This window comes from Diospyros lotus, chromosome 6, assembly GCF_014633365.1.
Source record: "Diospyros lotus cultivar Yz01 chromosome 6, ASM1463336v1, whole genome shotgun sequence".
Taxonomy (NCBI): Eukaryota; Viridiplantae; Streptophyta; class Magnoliopsida; order Ericales; family Ebenaceae; genus Diospyros; species Diospyros lotus.
Window position 1 is genome coordinate 794,790 of NC_068343.1, and position 15,811 is coordinate 810,600.

The 15,811-nt window shown below is 35.2% G+C and overlaps 1 protein-coding gene across 2 annotated transcripts in view; it reads right to left on the reverse strand.

Moving 5' to 3' along the window:
- Positions 1–475: 475 nt before the first annotated feature.
- LOC127803244 (uridine/cytidine kinase UKL1, chloroplastic) overlaps positions 476–15,811 on the reverse strand; it is a 51,958-nt gene continuing 36,622 nt past the window's right edge. The window contains exons 13-14 of one of the 2 annotated variants that reach the window (XM_052339340.1): positions 839–921; positions 476–745 (exon numbers count right to left, since the gene is read on the reverse strand). In XM_052339340.1, the coding sequence (XP_052195300.1) occupies positions 662–745; positions 839–921 (167 nt within the window). In that variant the 3' untranslated portion in view covers positions 476–661. The remainder of the gene's footprint in view (positions 746–838; positions 922–15,811) is intronic. The other variant, XM_052339339.1, reaches the window with a different exon arrangement.

The following is a 15,811-nucleotide window of genomic DNA, read 5'->3' on the forward strand; positions in this document are numbered from 1 at the left end:
CGACTTAGATGTACCACTGGGCTCCTACAAACCAAGCTGCCTCCACTAGCTGCACCGAGAGGCTGGTTTTCCTCCATCTCCGGGCTTTCAGCCGAAAGGCCCCAAAATATTATAGCGTCACATATGAAGAACCATGTAAACCATTCTAGCAGGCCATACCTTAGGAGACAATTTATGTTTTTATTTTTATCTTCTAATCACCGTTTTATGCATTTTCTAGAGCCACTCTGGAAAAGCCACTTCACCTGATCTTACACAAAATTCACATGTTAAGCATACAGTTACCCAAACATTGTTTCCCATCAAGCACGACAGTACGGACAGGCCATTGAAGAAACGGGCATCCTTCAAATGCCATGTGAACAATATACCTCGTTGATTAGAGCAACTAAAACTAAATCCAACAATACAAAGTATTCACAGCGAATTCAAATTAACAAACTAGATTATGTTAAATTTCACCAAAATGCAAGCTCGTCCTACTCTCTCTATCTCTCTCTGCATGTGGAATTGACTTTCAGTCAACGTATTCAACCATGCAGCACTGGGTCATAATTTTACTATCTCAACGATGAATTGATCAGTATGAACAAATTAATCAATCATCAGTGCCGAAGTATAGATCACCGAACTCCCCCATTCCTGGTATGACACGGAATTCTTAATTAAGCGCCACATTGATCTCTGAGGTGACAATTTTCACGGATGGGAAACGATTACAAACACAATGTATTCCTTCTGGGGCCTAAAAGCAAACATGACAGATAGGCCAATGAGTGGATAAGAAGAATGAAATGTAAAAACATGCATGAAGTTGCAAACCGATAAAGTAACTCACAGAAATGAGATTCAGAAATATTATGTAGGATTCTGGAACTCCTTTTTCTATAAGTAGTTCAATTGCTTGATTAGCCGAGTTACCTTCAAGAGAATCATTAGCAGTTCAATTGTTAGATACGTAGATATTGCCGAAATCGTACAAATCTTAAAAGGAAAAAAGCCGTCAACATGTGACTTGGCCTCTTTCCTAAAGCCTATTCTGCATAAAGATATGGCAAAATATTAAACATTAAGAATACACTGAAGACTCCCAAGTGCGACGAATTACCTGTAGCAAGAACTGGATCCAAAAGCAAGACATGTCGCTCCGAAATATCCTTGGGAAGTTTTTCGTATATAAGCTGTTTTAAGATTAAAAATTGCCGTCATAAATCAATTTTGTGATCCTTATGATTGTAAGAAAGCAAAACCAATCAAACAGGGGTAAAAAAATACCACCTGCTTCCCATTGTCACCATCACGGTGGATCAAAATCTTTCCAATTTTTATTCTTTTGCAACAAGCACGTAATGCATTTTCCATACTTTCACCACTGCCAAAAATGTTGAGAGATAAAGAAGTACAATTTAGAGAGAAAAAGAGGCGGCAAAGTGGGGAGGTTTAAGCGTACGGACGGTCCTAAGGGATCGAGGCTAGGAAAGGCGTTGATGGTGCTTGGAAGGCTCGGACAAGGTCACAGTCGCGGCCGGCGGTGTCGCGGGGTGGCTCTGCTGCTCGCAGTGGCCGTCGGACTGATGTTCCGGAAGGGGAGGGTTGGCTTGTTGGTTCGGTGGATCGCGGTTGGATAAGGGAAGGGTCGCTGGAGCGGTCAGACCACACGGAATCGCAGCGGGAGGAAGTTGGCTCGGTGATCCGGAGTGCTAATCGCAGCGGGAGGAAGTTGAATCGTTCCCCGGATGAACAGCACCTGCTGTGCTCGACTGTGCAACGGTTTCGATCGGTCTGGTATGGTCAAGGTTCGCCTGGTCAGGTCACTGGACAACAAGACACGGCTGAGGATGTTCCGTTTCCAGTGTGCCATAGTGGTGAGGTTTCGGTAAGTTTGGGTTTCCTTTCGGGGGAGGAAGAAATGGTATCTCATTGTGGGTCTCCCCCTGATGCTTCGGTTGGTGGGAACCAGATGTTGGCTGCCTTTTCTGAGGATCTAACGGAGGAAGAGGATGGGGAGGCGGATTCGGAGTCGTTGGAGGATAGCGAAGATATGTCGGAGGCGGAGAAGGCTATTTCATCGGAGCAGGCTGTTAGAGTGCCCGGCGGTCAAAATACTCGCCGGGAATCGGGTGGTACAGGGATAGCGAGCGCGTTGCAATGCGGGAATCCCGGCACCTTCCTCGCCGTTGATCGCGCCGCAAACGATGGGACTTATGGGTGCAATCCCATCAATGTTCCCTCATGATGGTCGTGACCCAGTGGAAGACCGAAATGAAGCCCATTTACATGATCTGCAAGGCCTTAAAGGCCAGTTGCAACAGGGATTAGCCTAAAGTGATTGGGTCCGCGTGTATGAAAGGGCCTTAGATGGTTGGCTGAAACGTGAGGGCTTTGACGCTCTAAGGAGCCATGCTGGGGAAGGGCTTAATAAATCATTTCAGCCCAGTGATAAGAATTGTCAAGGCAAATGGGGGGGTTCCAAAATCATGGGCTGACATGTTCGAGCGTCGATCTGAACGCCGGCCGAGGAAATTGGGATTTTATCCCCCCAATGAATTTCCCAACAGTTAGGTTCTCTAATGCTGTTATTGAAAAAGGTTTGCAGCACTGAAAAATACTTTGGTTGGGTATTTTATTGACCAACATCTGGCATTCCAAATCGTGCAATCTATTACTCGGAGGATGTGGCACCCTTTTGGTCTTTGAGGTAATTTCCTATCATTCTGACTGTTTTTTATTTTATTTTAGTAATGAGAAAAACATGATACAAGTATTTGATGGTGGTACTTGGCACTTGGCGCAATGCCTGTTATTTTTAAGAATTTGAGAGTTTGGTATGAATTTTTTTCAAGAGTCATATACGTCTTTGCCCATTTGAGTTAAGATTTTTAATATTCCTTTGGAGGGTTGGAACGGAAAGGGTATTGCTACAGTGACTAATGCCCTTGGGAGACCTATCCATGTTGATTTTACTACTAAAGATAGATCTAGAATGGGCTTTTCTCGTGTGTTGTGTTGAAATGGACGTCTCATCCACGTTTTCGAGGTATGTTAACTTGTATAAGGGTCTTGATGAATGCTTTAGAGAGCCTAAGTTGCATCAAATATATGTGGAATATTAATGGAGGCCCTCTCTGTGCACCTCTTGTAGTGTGTTTGGCCATACCTTGACTAAATGTCCTAACCACCCTAAGCCAGAGAGTCAAAAGACTATCCCGAGTCAGGAGACCTCGAAGAGTGATTCTCGAAAGGCTAAGGATCGTAAGAGGGAGTCCCATGTTTCTTTGGCTAGGAGTGATGTGCAATTGTGTCCTTTTCCTCATTAGTCTTTAATTGGGATTGCTGGGGGTGTGGCCTTGCTCATTTTGATTCGGCCCAAGGCCTTTGAGGTGGCAGTAGCAAATCGTTTTGGTACCCTCTTCGAAGCGAATATGGATATTCCCTCTCTTAAGGGCAAGAGTTTGCCAATGGGGAAGGAGTGTTCGGGAGAAGTTGACATAGTTGTTGAGAATAAGGGAAATAGGAGTAGTTTTGAGGATGGGGATATATGTCATCTAGTCAGTCTAGAAGTTCAAGCCAAGAGTATGTTCCCATGAAGTCAAATTCCGAGCTGAAGCGCGAGAGGAAGAAGAAGAATGATATAGCGAGGTCAAAAGCTAAGCAGGTTCTTAAAGAAGGTGGTCCAATCCTCGCAAATCTAGCTTGACGACATGGTTTTTGGACTATACCGGCTCAATCTTGGCCTTTGGCTCACAACCCAATTGCCCAATCTTGGCCTTCAACCTTGTCTTAGTCCACAGCCCAACCTCGACCAAAGTTGGATCCTAGTTCTATGCTAACTTGCAACAGCATCATTACAGCCACATGCTAAGTGTTCTCGCAGCCGCTTGAGATCACATCCTCATTAATGGCAGATCTCATCCTCATTAATGGGGATCTCATTAATATTAATGAGGATCTCGTCGGCACTATGCTATTGTCTGGGAACCCCCATTGACGCCAGATACCCAGTCTCATCACCCTGAAAACACACAGCGCATACATGCAGAAGGATCTCTCCTCTTACATATAACCTAGCTTTCCTCAGAAATAAGATATGTTCTCTTTCAGCCTACCCATACTTTGTCATTTCATTTTTTTACTGACTTGAGCGTCGGAGTATTTGCAGGTATTAGTTGTCTCTTCAACAAATCGGTCGCCGAAGCCCGTCCCTTAACGTTGCAAGCCCGCCTCCAATCAACCCCTTTTGGCTAAAAAGGAACAATTTCATTTCATCTTGTTTTATTTGTTTAGTTTATGTTGGTAGTGCTCAGTTTGTCGGGCATGTTTTTTTTTTTTCGTTTGTTTGCGGGGGATGCCTTTGTGGTGATTTATAGCCTTTTGACTTTTTTTCTGTTAATATATTTTACTTACAGGAAAAAAAAAGTAGTACAATTTAATATAATGAAGCAAATCTATAAATGGCAAAGAAACATCTTATTTCTTCCACAGTTTTGCAACTGATGATGGAGTTGCATCACATTTAGTATGAGTATGAATTTTCTGTATAATAATGTGCTTTGGGAGGATTACAAAAGTGCTCTATGGAAAAATTATGCTTTACCCATTTGCAATTGGCCCAAAAAAACACATTAGCCTCTATGATTCAGAAGTCACTTCATACCCTATATGGTCTACACAACAGTGCGGTTAATGTTTCAACCTTTTAACAAGAAGAATGTTTTTCATACAAACCACATAACCGCATTGTAGTTGGTGGGAGTATGGCATCCACTGCAAGGAAAGTAAGGGCCTGTTCTCTTTGTTGTTTTCGGGCCGTTTTCTATTTTCGATTTTTCAAAACACCCAAAACGCGTTTACTTACCCATTCTCAAAAATGCATTTTTCAAAACACAAAAAAAATTTACACACAAAACCCAAAACAGCAAAATCGCGTTTTGGCCGTTTTCAGTGAAAACCAGCAAAAAATTCCAAAACACGGAAAACGCCTCTCGGTCATCTTCTCCTTCTCTTCAAGCTCGGCCTCTTATCTTCCAGCTCTCATCTCCCTTCGCTTTCTCTTCAAGCTCGGTCGCCACTGCCATCACTGCCATCCACGCCCGCCACCGCCACGCCCAGATCCATCGTCCATGCCCGCCATCGCCACCGCCACGCCCAAATCCGCCGTCTACGCCATCGCCATCGCCCTCTGCCATTTCTTCATTCCGCCACCACCTCTACCTTTTCTTCCTTCCGCAACCGCCTCTGCCATTTCTTCCTTCCTTCACCGCCTCATCCAGATCCATCATCCACGCCCAGATCCGCCGTCCACGCCCGCCACAGCCACCGCCCTTTGCCATTTCTTCCTTCCCTCATCGCCTCTGCCATTTCTTCCTTCATTCACCGCCTCACACGACCTCTGCCATTCTTCCTTCCTTAACTTTTATGATTTATAATTTTTTTTAATATTTATGTTGTGATAATCTAAATCTGTAGATAATTTCAATTTGTTGATAAAAGAAATTTATTATGAAATGAATAGTTGAGTCAAATTAAAAATAATTTTAGGAAGTATTTTGTAATTTTAATACATTATATATGATTAAATTATTAGTTATCTCTAATATTATATTTTAAATTTTTTAAATTAAATTTATAACTTATTAATAAATATTTATAATTTACTTTGAATCAATTTTTTAAAATAAAATATCATAAAATAACATTTTACAAAATTTTAAAGTAAACGCGTTTTTCAGTTTTCTATTTTGAGAAATAATTTTCAGAATGACAAAAAGAACGCGTTTTTAAAATTTTCAAAATAGACACTCAAAACACAAAACTGAAAATGAATTCAAAACTCAAAACTAAAAATTGAAACACAAAGAGAACACCACCTAAGTGTTTTTAGCATGCATGAAAAGACATTGGACTCCCAGTAAAGATCTTTTTTTATTTCTATAACAAATTGAATTGACATTATCTCCAGAAACAAATATACCTCCATTGAAAACTCATTTGCTCACCTTCGAACAATGGAGACTCCGCACAATTTCTTGCAGAAGTCAACCCCAGTATATACGTACTGACCCTGTATTAGCACCCAACAAATAAATGTCATTCCACTTCTTTGATAGGTGACTTTAAAAAAGTACAAAGAGAACTGTTTAAATGTGTCCATGGTTTGCTCCGTAATTTTCTAATAAAAACACGCCTGTTGGAGTGACTATTTGCTTCTCAATAAAAGGTAAATGGCCTAGTCCATGCTCCACAACCTGAAAGTCAAAATACAAGATATGAGAACCAAGTTCAATTCAACACGTTTATTCTTTTAACCTTAGGTGATCCACTATTTTGGACAAGCTAAATGGTTGAGGGAGTACCAGACGAATAAGGCGATCCGAATAAAATACAAAATCATGCTTTGATATATCACAATCTCGGATCAGTGTATGCATTACCTCTTATCTGCAAAATGGGCAATCCAGTATTAGCATACCCAAAAAGCAAAGAGATCAGCAAAACAGCAACCACGGTATTGAGGTTTAAAAAATGGCGCATTTGCATTTGAGACAATGGCTCCTTCCCAAACCAAAGGGGGAAAAATCTGGTCCTTATGTAAGTGAGCTAAGAACAACCTAAGCAGGGGTGGATCCAGCCAGGTGGGATGAGTTGGGCTGGGTTAAATTAAGGCTGGACTAGTACTAAAAAATTAACAAATTTACGTTACAAAAATAAATTTTCTTGTGATCCGCCCCTGACCGTCAGAAAATCAAAATAAGCAAAGTCAACATGGTACAAAGAGATATACCTGGAATGTCGACTGAATAACATAAACATTGGGATATATTTTGCAAAGGTCATGCTGGCCAAGTTTTGTGTGGATATGTTGAACAATTAAATCAATGGCAACATGATTATCACCTCCCCGGGGTATGATAACATCAGCATACTTCTTTGATGGCAAGACAAAATCATCAAAAGCGGGTTTCACAAACTTTGCATACTGCACAAGCGACATTTGCAGGTTTGTTATATAATTGTAAGGAAAACAAAATACTAATTAAATAGATCTGGTAGATTTACGATTTCTGGAGATTCCAAAAAGTAGAGGGCAATAGCAATAAAATTTCAGAGCCATATGAGAACAGAGTGCATTATCAGTCATGGTTGGTTTTGTTCAAGTAAAATCTCCCACAAATTGAAAGTTGCATATTTCCCAATCGGGAATGCTTTTGATGTAGCTATAATTAATAATCAAATCAGTACAGCGTGTTAGTGATGGAACTTTCATTAAAATTTTTAGTATCAGTCAGAAAATAAGATAAATGATAATTGTCTTTTATATATTTATTTTGACCTATAAATTTAATATTTATTTATTTAATAAGCATGATTTCTACTTAATTTAGTTCTATGTGTGATTATGTAGGTGATAAACTCATTTGAAGATATTTAGAGGGAAAATGATTATTTTAGTGCATGATTGGAACTGAACCCAGCATGAATGGACATCTATTCGGGGTCGATGTTGAGAAAGTCACAAAGCAACAAGATGAAAATATAGAAGTTGAGAGGCTGAGTGAAAGTAGCTCGTAGCTTACCGCGGTAGGACCGCTGTGGAAGAAGTTTGTTGCAGCTCATGATCCTACTGCAGAATGCATTCTGTGATTTTGCAACAAGACTGTGATAGGGCTCAAAGCTTTGTGGAAAGGCCATTTCGAACTCATTTCCATCCAAATCAAATAGGAATGGACTCCTTCAAGGTGCACAACTCTAGAAACCTAAAATACACTATATAAAGATTGATTCTTGGAGGATTTGGACTTTTTTGGAAGAAGAGGCAAAGCAAAGTCGAAGAAGAAGAAAGAGTACCCTGCATTGTAAATACATACAACAACAACAACATATCCAGCCTTTATCCCACTATGTAGGGTCGGCTACATGAATTCTAGACTTCCATGTATTTCTGTCTTTTGTCATATGCTCATTTAGATCTATATATTTCATATCAAATTTTAATGTCTCTCTCAAAGTCTTCTTGGGTCTACCTCTATCTCTTTTTGTGACTAATTGTTCCATTTCATCAACTCTCCTCACAGGAGCGTCTCTTAGTCTCCTTCTCACATGATCAAACCATCTTAGTCTAGTTTCTCTCATCTTCTCCTCAATTGGCACTACTCCTATCTTATTACGAATAACTTCATTTCTAATTTTATCCTTTCTTGTATGTCCGCACATCCATCTTAACATCCTCATCTCCGCTACACTCGTCTTTTGCTCATATTGGTATTTGACTGCCAACATTTTGAGCCATACAGCAAGACTGGTCTTATAACTGTCCTATAAAATTTTTCTTTCAATTTTAATGGGATTTTACCATCACATAACACCCCTGATGCATTTCTCCATTTTAGCCAACCTACCTTAATTCTATGTACGACATCCTCGTGGATTTCTCCATCTACCCTGCATTGTAAATATTGTATTAAAAAATAAAAACTACATATTTGAGTCTACATGCTTCTTCCCGAATCTCTGTAAGCATTTCTTGATTTGATCAATCTTTCTTTCATCTAGGGGTGTCAAAAAATATTCAAAAACCAATTAATCGGACCGAACCGTGCCTTTTGAATTGGTTCAATGGTTAGATTCTAGTTCTAAAAAATTAAGAACCGATATATTTGGTTTGGTTACTATTTTTTTTTTTTAAACCGTGGTTCGAACCAAATCGGAATCGAAATTATACTTATATGTATACATGGTTGTTAAACTCTCGGTTTTACGGGTATAATTTTACGATTTTTTGCATCGAAAATCCTTACGATTTTACGATTTTGAAGTTGAATCGCACTTGATTTTACGATTTTACATGTCGAAGACCCTCTCACGATTTTAACAACCTTGTATCTATATTATAATTTTTTGGTATATATATATATATATGCATATGCATAAATAATATCACTTCTTAGGAAACTAGCAAGATTCATGAACTCTTTTATTTCTAGGCTTTTATGCGCTATTGCTATAATAAATGGTCGATGTAATCTCATTTGATGAGATAGTCTTTGAATTATTTTGTTCTACTTTTACTTCAAGACTTGAAGCATTAATGAAGTTATACGTTTATTTTAATTAATAAATTTGTTTATAATTTCATATTTTGCGAAAATATTTAGAAGCTAAATGTTAATTGGATAGAATCGAAATCGAACTAAAACCGATCCGGTGTGACAAATTGGTCATAATTTGGTTTTATATATGTAATAGTTCGATTATGGTTCTTATTTTTTTGGAACCGTTAAAAATAGTTCGGTTACTGAATTCTTATAGAACCAGACCAATCTGAACCGTTGACGTCTCTACTTTTATTCTCTATAATTAATTGAAGTAAAAACAATCATCACATGTATCTACAAAATAAAAATAGCAATGAAATTTTCTTTTGACAAGGTTTCTTTTGTTAATTTTTTTTTTAATTTTTTAAATACATATACACATAGCTTAAAAGAAATTTGGCCCCCTCAACTGTGGGCCTTGGGCTTGATTAGTGGTTAATTTTATAAAAAATTTGTTATAATTATACCCTTTTTTTGATATTAAAAATGGTTTAAATTAGATATTAATATATATTTTATGGTTATATGCAAGTTTAAATTGAAAGATGAATGAAATGAAGTTCTAAAGTAAATAATAATAATATATAAAATTATATATAATACATATACATCATTATATGCATGCATGTAATATATATATATATAATATAATCTAATATATATATGTGCCATGTGTAATACATATATATAATATATAATTTATTAATAACATTAAATTATTTTTATTTTTTTTTAGGCATGAAGAATTCAAGCCCATGAAGACTTAAAGTCCATGAAGAATTCAAATCCATGAAGAAATCAAGTCCATGAAGAATTCAAATCCATGAAGAAATCAAACTTATGAAGAAATCAAGCCCATGATCCCTCAACAGAAGTGGAGACTATTACCCAAGTAAGTGTTTGAACCTAATAACCGTTAATTCTGAGTGAAATAACACTTACTCTAAATATGCTCTCTTGTTTATCTCATCTTTTCAATGGCTTCAAAATATCAATTCGCTTTGAATGTCTAGTATGATAACGGATGAATTTGACTGGTTTCAAACTTCGACTTAGATGACTGAGAAGCATGATAGGGGGATCAATTTCTTTCATTTTGAGCCTATTTCTTTCTTTAAATCAACCTCTTGTTAGCCCATTTGAGCCATTTGTAGTACAACTTCTTTCGTTACCCTTGTTTAACCCATAACCATATGAATTTTATTCAACCTGGTATGATTTTGGGAATTAGTCTGTTTATCTATTTTCATATTTAAAGAGAAAAAGAAAAAAAAAAGAAAAAAAAAAGGAAGAAAAAAAAAAGTGAAAAAAAGGGGCAAATTCTCTTAGCTATTCAGCATAACTGTTTCAAAATAAATGCTAAAAAAAAAAAAAAAAAATCCCGACACACCCTTTGCACACTCTACCTTTTCTTTGACAACCCGTATTAACCTTATAGCCCCATTACAACCCAGTCTGGTCCTTTTTGATGCTATAAATCATGTGATCTCAGAATTCGAGTTTGGAGTAGGGAATCATGTTTAAATTCAGAAGTTACTCGTCTAGAGCATTATTCCAATCATGAAGCTATGTCAATTTCCCTGTTCTTTCATGAAAATACGTTCCTTGTATTTGGGATGACACCGAGTTTTGAACTTGTTCTGCATTTACTCTTATAACGGTGCACCCCCTTGTGTGTACACCTGAGGAATCCTTTTTATTGGAGAGAAAATCCATAGTAAGATTTGAAGTCAAAACTTCGAGGGAGTAAGTCTGTGTGTTGGTTATCCTAATTTCCATTCCTGAGATTGTATGACCTTTAACCAAAAAATCTGATTTAGAATGCTAAATTATTTATTCAATTTTATGCATTTCGGTTTCAAATTTGAAATTTTTACATTCATACAGTTTGGTATGTGTATAGTCTGATTGCTAAGGGACTAGCAATGTTTAAGTTGGGGGGTATGATTAGTGGTTAATTTTATAAAAAATTTGTTATAATTATACCCTTCTTTTGATCTTAAAAATGGTTTAAATTAGATATTAATATATATTTTATGGTTATATGCAAGTTTAAATTGAAAGATGAATGAAATGAAGTTTTAAAGTAAATAATAATAATATATAAAATTATATATAATACATATACATCATTATATGCATGCATGTAATATATATATAATATAATCTAATATATATATGTGCCATGTGCAATACATATATATAATATATAATTTATTAATAACATTAAATTATTTTTATTTTTTTTTTAGACATGAAGAATTCAAGCCCATGAAGACTTAAAGTCCATGAAGAATTCAAATCCATGAAGAAATCAAGTCCATGAAGAATTCAAATCCATGAAGAAATCAAACTTATGAAGAAATCAAGCCCATGAAAAATTAAAGTCCATGAAGAATTCAAACCCATGAAGAATTAAGGCCCAATTTGAGCAACCCATGGAAGATATTATTTGGAGAAGGCCCAAGGATTATTTTTAATCCTAATGAAGATTAAAAACCAATTTATAGAAATCTATTTTTATTTTTTATGTGAGAGCTTTATTAGGTGTGTTTTTTAGCTAAAATTCATTTAATTATTAGGTGGATATTATAGCTAAAATCCATTTAACTTTATGAGTGTTTTATTAGGTATGTATTTTAGCTAAAATCCATTTAACTTTAAGTGTGTGAGTGCCCATTAGATATAATTATGTCTAGTTGAATAATTGAAATTGTGTGGTTTGTATTGCATCTCGTGGCCTATAAATAGATCACTTGATTGCATTTGTAGGTGTAATTATTATTCTTGAATAAAAGTTTAGTTGTTTCCTTATAATTCTCTCTTTGAGAATTGTTCTTGTTCTTTCTCATTTTCTTTAGTACTTTATCTTATAATCTTACTTTTTTTCTTTCTTCTTTTAAATTCTTATGTCATTTATTATTACTTTATTATTCACCGCCTAAATGGCCGGTTAATTTATGCCTTTAAATTTCTGCAATTTTAATTCTTGTCATTTAATTATTCACCGCCTAAATGGCCGGTTAGTTTATGCCTTTAAATTTCTACAATTTTAATTCTTGTCATTTAATTATCCACCGCCTAAATGGCCGGCTAGTTTTTACTATTTTAATTCCTGTCATTTAAATTCTGTTATTTAAATTACGTCATTTAAATTCCTGTCAATTAACTTTCAAATAAAGATGAGTAGCTAAATCTAATCTTGGGTTAAGGTAAGGACAGTGTCCAACGCCAATGATTCCCAAAGAAAATTGCGTTTTAAATAAGTAACATTAATTTAAATTTCAGTATGAGTGTGTATTAATTATTGAAAAATCACTAGGTTTGGATTGGAGCGTAAGCCTAACTTAGAGCTTTCATGCCATGTATGAGAGTTACTAGAACTGGAAACGCTATCATACCTAAACCCAGATGATTAATTTAGTTGTTTTGTGTATTAATTGCAATTGGATTTATGGTGGTTGCTTAAATTAGAATCTTGCATATCATGTATGGGGATTGCTTAACCTAGAACTATCATCATCTCTAATTGCATTTAATAACAAACCCTCATATCTGAAATTAAATTAATGTTGCTAATTTTTTATGCTAAAATTTGGGAGTCAACGGGTTGGTACTGAAATTGTCTTAACTCAAGCACTATCCAAATTCATATTTTTACGTTTAATGTTTATTTCAATTTCTGCATTACTTTATTTTCTAATATCTGTTGTCTAAAAAAAACCCATAAAAAAAACCTTGTTGCCAATTTGTCCAAATGCGTGTGCGTGTGTGTGACATTCTTTTTCTTTTGCCATAAATAAATCTCTCAGTGGACGACCTGAATTCATCCAGAAAATATAAATTTAAATTTGGACTATAACTGCACTTATACACTGGCGAGTATAAACCTCTCACTAAAATAAAAAAAATATATAAAAATTTTATTATGATTTGTTTTTATTGTGTTTTAATTGTAGGGTGAGAGTGCAGTCAGGGCTAGAGCCCTAGTAGCCCTGGGCCAAGGCCGACTATTTGAGCCCCCTCAATTGTGGGCCCTAGGCTAGAGCCCTGGCCAGGGCCGGCTCTGCATGCCACCATGACCATAAGACCAAAAATGTAGAAAAATGATACATTCTTAAATGCAAATGTGATTTCAGTTTCTTTCGATCTCTTAAATATTCTCTTCGAACAGTTTATAGTAACAGACATTGATATAGTGATTTCTCCTTTCATTTTCTTAGGAAAATAAAAGTTGATGAAAAATTATCTAAGAAAGAGAAATTGCCTAAATATCAACTAATCTCATCATGTTTTGTGTCTTTATTAATAAAGAATATTGAGATGACACATGACTTTTTATGAGTTTAATTTTAGAGAATAACTACTAGTACCTAAAGGAGAATTTGAGCCTCACGTGTATCTCTATTTGATCCAATCTCACGTGTATCTCTATTTGATCCAATCTACTCTTTACTAGTATGAGATTAGCAAACACAGCTATAAATAAAAATAACTCTAGATATCTTGGCTCAAAATCCAACCTTGATTCACCTCAACTTAAAAAAATTTATCTATATAAATTCTCTAGTGGCATTTTGCGCATTAAGAATGGGAAAATTGATTTTGAATTGTCAAAGCCAAATGTCTCACGTTCCCATTATTCAACATTGAATGCTTGCTAATGGCAGCTAGATAGCGAAACCATGGCTATTAGATTTGATTGCTGAAACAGATAGTGATGCCCCCATAGACTAAGAACTAAAAGATAGGCCCACCAACAAAGAGAAAGTATCGTGTGGGGGAAGGGGGACTAAGGTTCTTGGAAAAGTCTCTAGAAATTCACATACAATGCATTTTTTTATGGTAGAAACGTGCAAACATACATTCGTGATCTTCTCCAATGATAGTGTAATAGATTATAATCAACATGATCATGATCAATTTTGAGAAATTAAGAATTGTTATCTATTATGAATATTTCTCACTTCTTCTTATGGGCTAGACTTGACCCAACAAGCTAGCCCAATCATCAAAATCCCAATAGGCCTGAGGTCATCAAAACAAGGTTATACGTCGCTAAAACCCGATCTCAGATCGCGGAACCAAGCGAGCTCCTAGCAAGCCTTCCAATGAACTCCCAGCAATATACTCAACGAGCTCCTAGCGATACTTCTAACTCGCTGGCCTAACTATTCAGTGCGTCGATCAAACCATTCAACTCGCATAACAATAAGATTGCGAAATAATCGGAAGAAGAGACCCACTCACTTTACGTGAAGTAAATCGAATCCCTGATAATACGAAGCCCATTCCCGATTGCATAGAATTGATAAGGATATTTTGTTCCCATGATGTTAATTTTCCACTCTTGAAAATTATATAATTGTAAACACCCATCACTATAAACAAGGGTCAAAAAATACCATTATAGAGAGAGACAATTATAATAATATACTGTTATTCTGCCGAAATAATTAGAGGACAGATGTAAAGTAAGCATCGTTCTGGTCGAACCACGTAAAAATTCCTTGTGTCCATTCTATGTTGTTCTTCCTCCTTGCATTCTAGCTTATTTATTCATTGCGGGCCTACGAATCACGATTGGTTAATTCTGAACGTCGACACTATCACTATCTTCTTAACTCATCTATAAATAGTTAAATATTTATTTTTTCAGTTAATACACCACAGTTCAACTAAGAGTTCTATAATTTTATCTAAAAATTTAGGTTGCGTTCTCTTTACTGTTTTCAAATCATTTTTAGTTTTCAGTTTTCTAAAATAATGAAAACGTGTTCTCTTTGTTGTTTTTAAAAATGCATTTTTGAAAAAAAAAATTATAAAGAAAACTCAAAACAACAAAAAATTGTTTTAAGTGTTTTCATCCAAAACAAACTCTAAATTCAAAATATATTTATTTATTTATTTATATTTTATTATTGTAATGGAAAAAATATTACAAAATTCATTAACTTTAAAATGTATATATTTTTTTAATAATATATTAACATTAAATATTTATAATTTATTTAATAATCAAATTTATTGAATAAAATATCATTAAAAAAATATTTTCAAAATTTCAAAGAGAACGCATTTTCTAATTTTCTGTTTTGAAAAATAATTTTTTAAAATAACAAAGAGAACGCGTTTTCAATTTTCTAAAAACAGAATATCAAAACAGAAAACTAAAAATGAAATCAAAACTCAAAACTGAAAATTAAAAAGCAAAAAGAACGCAGTCTTAATTTTTACATCAAAATGTTTGTACAGAAATATTTACTGCCCTCTAATCATTTTTTTTTTTTTTATAGTCCTTATAGCTTGGAGATAACTTTTTTTTAAAATAAATACATTATTATGTTTGGGCACAAGAGATAATTTTATACTCATCTAATTGTCCAGATGCTAAGTTCCTTGTTGGCATTTGGTGGTCTACCACCTTGACCATAAGACCAAAAATGTAGGAAAATGACACATTCTTAAATGCAAATGCAATTCTAATTTCTTTTAATCTCTTAAATTTTTCTCTTCAAACAATTCACAGTAATAGCATTGGCACAGTGACTTTTTCTTTCATTTTCTTGAGAAAATGGAAGTTGATAAAAAATTATTCAAGAAAAGAAAATTACCTAAGCATAACTAATTTCATCATGTCCCGTTTCTTTATTAATAAGAAGTAGAAAAATAATAAATGTCTTTTTGCCTAACTCAACTTTAAAATATAACCACCAATG